We start from the raw sequence: 1,725 nt of genomic DNA, 5'->3' as shown, positions 1-1,725 counted from the left end.
ATGAAATTATGCAAATCACAGGCACAGGCTTGTGCCCATATCAAGTTCAGAACCACAAGGTTCACATCATTGGCAATGGACTCATGGTCAGATTGCCACCACTAGGTTGATCTAGGTTGTAGGTGTAGGGTTATCTAAGACACTAACTATATGTTAGTGTTAGTAAGTAAGCTATGCAGGATCAGATCAACTGCACAAAAGAGAAGGTCAACCCACTACACATCCACCAGCTATAGTTAGGTATGCACAAAAGAGACCACCACTGCACAGGGACAGGCACTGCATTAGAAGACCACCATGATAATGCAGGCACTGCACAAAAGGATCAACCCCAAGCTGTGAAGCCTTCACATGTAGTAGTGCTTGGCTAAGTAGGTCCTTAGCCACAGCTCACGGTGGGAGTCAGACATCTTGACCAGCAGATGGCCATAAGCACACATCAGTGCCTCTTCAGTGAAGCCTGGCACAAACATAACAGCACCATACAGCTCAGGGTAGGAATCCTCAACCTTGGTCGACCTAATAGCATCAGCAACATCCTTCACTGCCTCTGCCATGCCAGTGAACAGAACAACATCCTCTTCTGTCAGCATGGATCTCTTCCTCTTGTTACCAACTCCTCCCTCACTCTTGGTATCCTCAGGAGTCACAGTCTTGCCACTGTTCAGGATCTCAGTCTTCAGTGAGCTCTCGGCACAGTCAGATGGTGTACCAAGTGGCTCATTGGAGCCCATAGCCCACTTGCCTATTGCCTGACCATTGCCAAAGATGACCATCATCTGCTTGTAGTGTTGTATGGGCTTATTGAGCAGTGGAGCATCATTGGGGTGGTCCTGCATAATGAACTGTCCCTTGTTAGCCATAATGACAAAATGTTTCAAAGAGTCATCTAACAAATCAAGTTGTAGTATCATAGGTTCTTGCTCACCTTGGTATGACCATTGTAGTGTTCCTCCTCAAGAACAATCATGCAGTTGTCCTCATCCCACTGAGCTCCACTAAGGTCCCTCAGCTTGGACAGTTTCACCCACCTCTGCCTCCACTTCCTCAGGTGGTTGTACACCTGGGTACCACTAACTTCATGACCACAGAACTCTTGCAGGGCCTTTGCCACCTTGTTCAGGTGCACTTCTTTGAAGCCCTTATCAGTCCTCACTCCAGTGGTAATGAGCTGGCACATCTGCTTCAGCACAAGGGCAGACATGGGCTCAGTCCACCTCAGAGAGGTCCTCTGCTGAGCAAGTTCCTGTGATGCTGGTATGAAACCAGTCACATCATCCCCAGCAACCACATTGTCACCAGCCAAAAGACCGCCATCCATTCCAGGGAACACAAGCTCATCAGCAGGCATCATCTCCTCAGCCATAGCCTAATTCATCATTGCACATGCCCAGAGCCTCAGCACAGGTGTATTATGTCAAGAAAAAAAACATCATTGCACATGCCCAAAGCCTCAGCATAAGTGTAGTATCACAGAAAATTTATCATCATTGCACATGCCCAAAGTCTCAGATCAAGTGTAGTATCATAGAAAAAAAAACACCATTGCTATTGCCCAAAGTCTCAGATCAAGTGTAGTATCACAGAAAAAAAAACATCATTGCTATTGCCCAAAGTCTCAGATCAAGTGAAGAATCACAGGAAAAAAACAGCATTTGTCCATGAATAAAATGAATTACAGGCAACTCAATGATACATAATAGAACTCTAGATTCTAGAAAGACC

General features: G+C 46.0%; 1 protein-coding gene across 1 annotated transcript; it reads right to left on the bottom strand.

Annotated features, from left to right (window-relative positions):
- Positions 1-347: 347 nt before the first annotated feature.
- Positions 348-1,366, bottom strand: LOC136463107 (uncharacterized). Its single transcript, XM_066462143.1, has 2 exons — positions 929-1,366; positions 348-833 (listed from the first exon to the last, which is right to left on the bottom strand). The coding sequence occupies exons 1-2, from the start codon at positions 1,364-1,366 to the stop codon at positions 348-350; spliced, it is 924 nt and encodes a 307-aa protein (XP_066318240.1).
- Positions 1,367-1,725: the final 359 nt, after the last annotated feature.

Source organism: Miscanthus floridulus, chromosome 1 (assembly GCF_019320115.1).
Source record: "Miscanthus floridulus cultivar M001 chromosome 1, ASM1932011v1, whole genome shotgun sequence".
Classification (NCBI taxonomy): domain Eukaryota; kingdom Viridiplantae; phylum Streptophyta; class Magnoliopsida; order Poales; family Poaceae; genus Miscanthus; species Miscanthus floridulus.
This window is presented reverse-complemented; position numbering and strand designations above follow the sequence as displayed.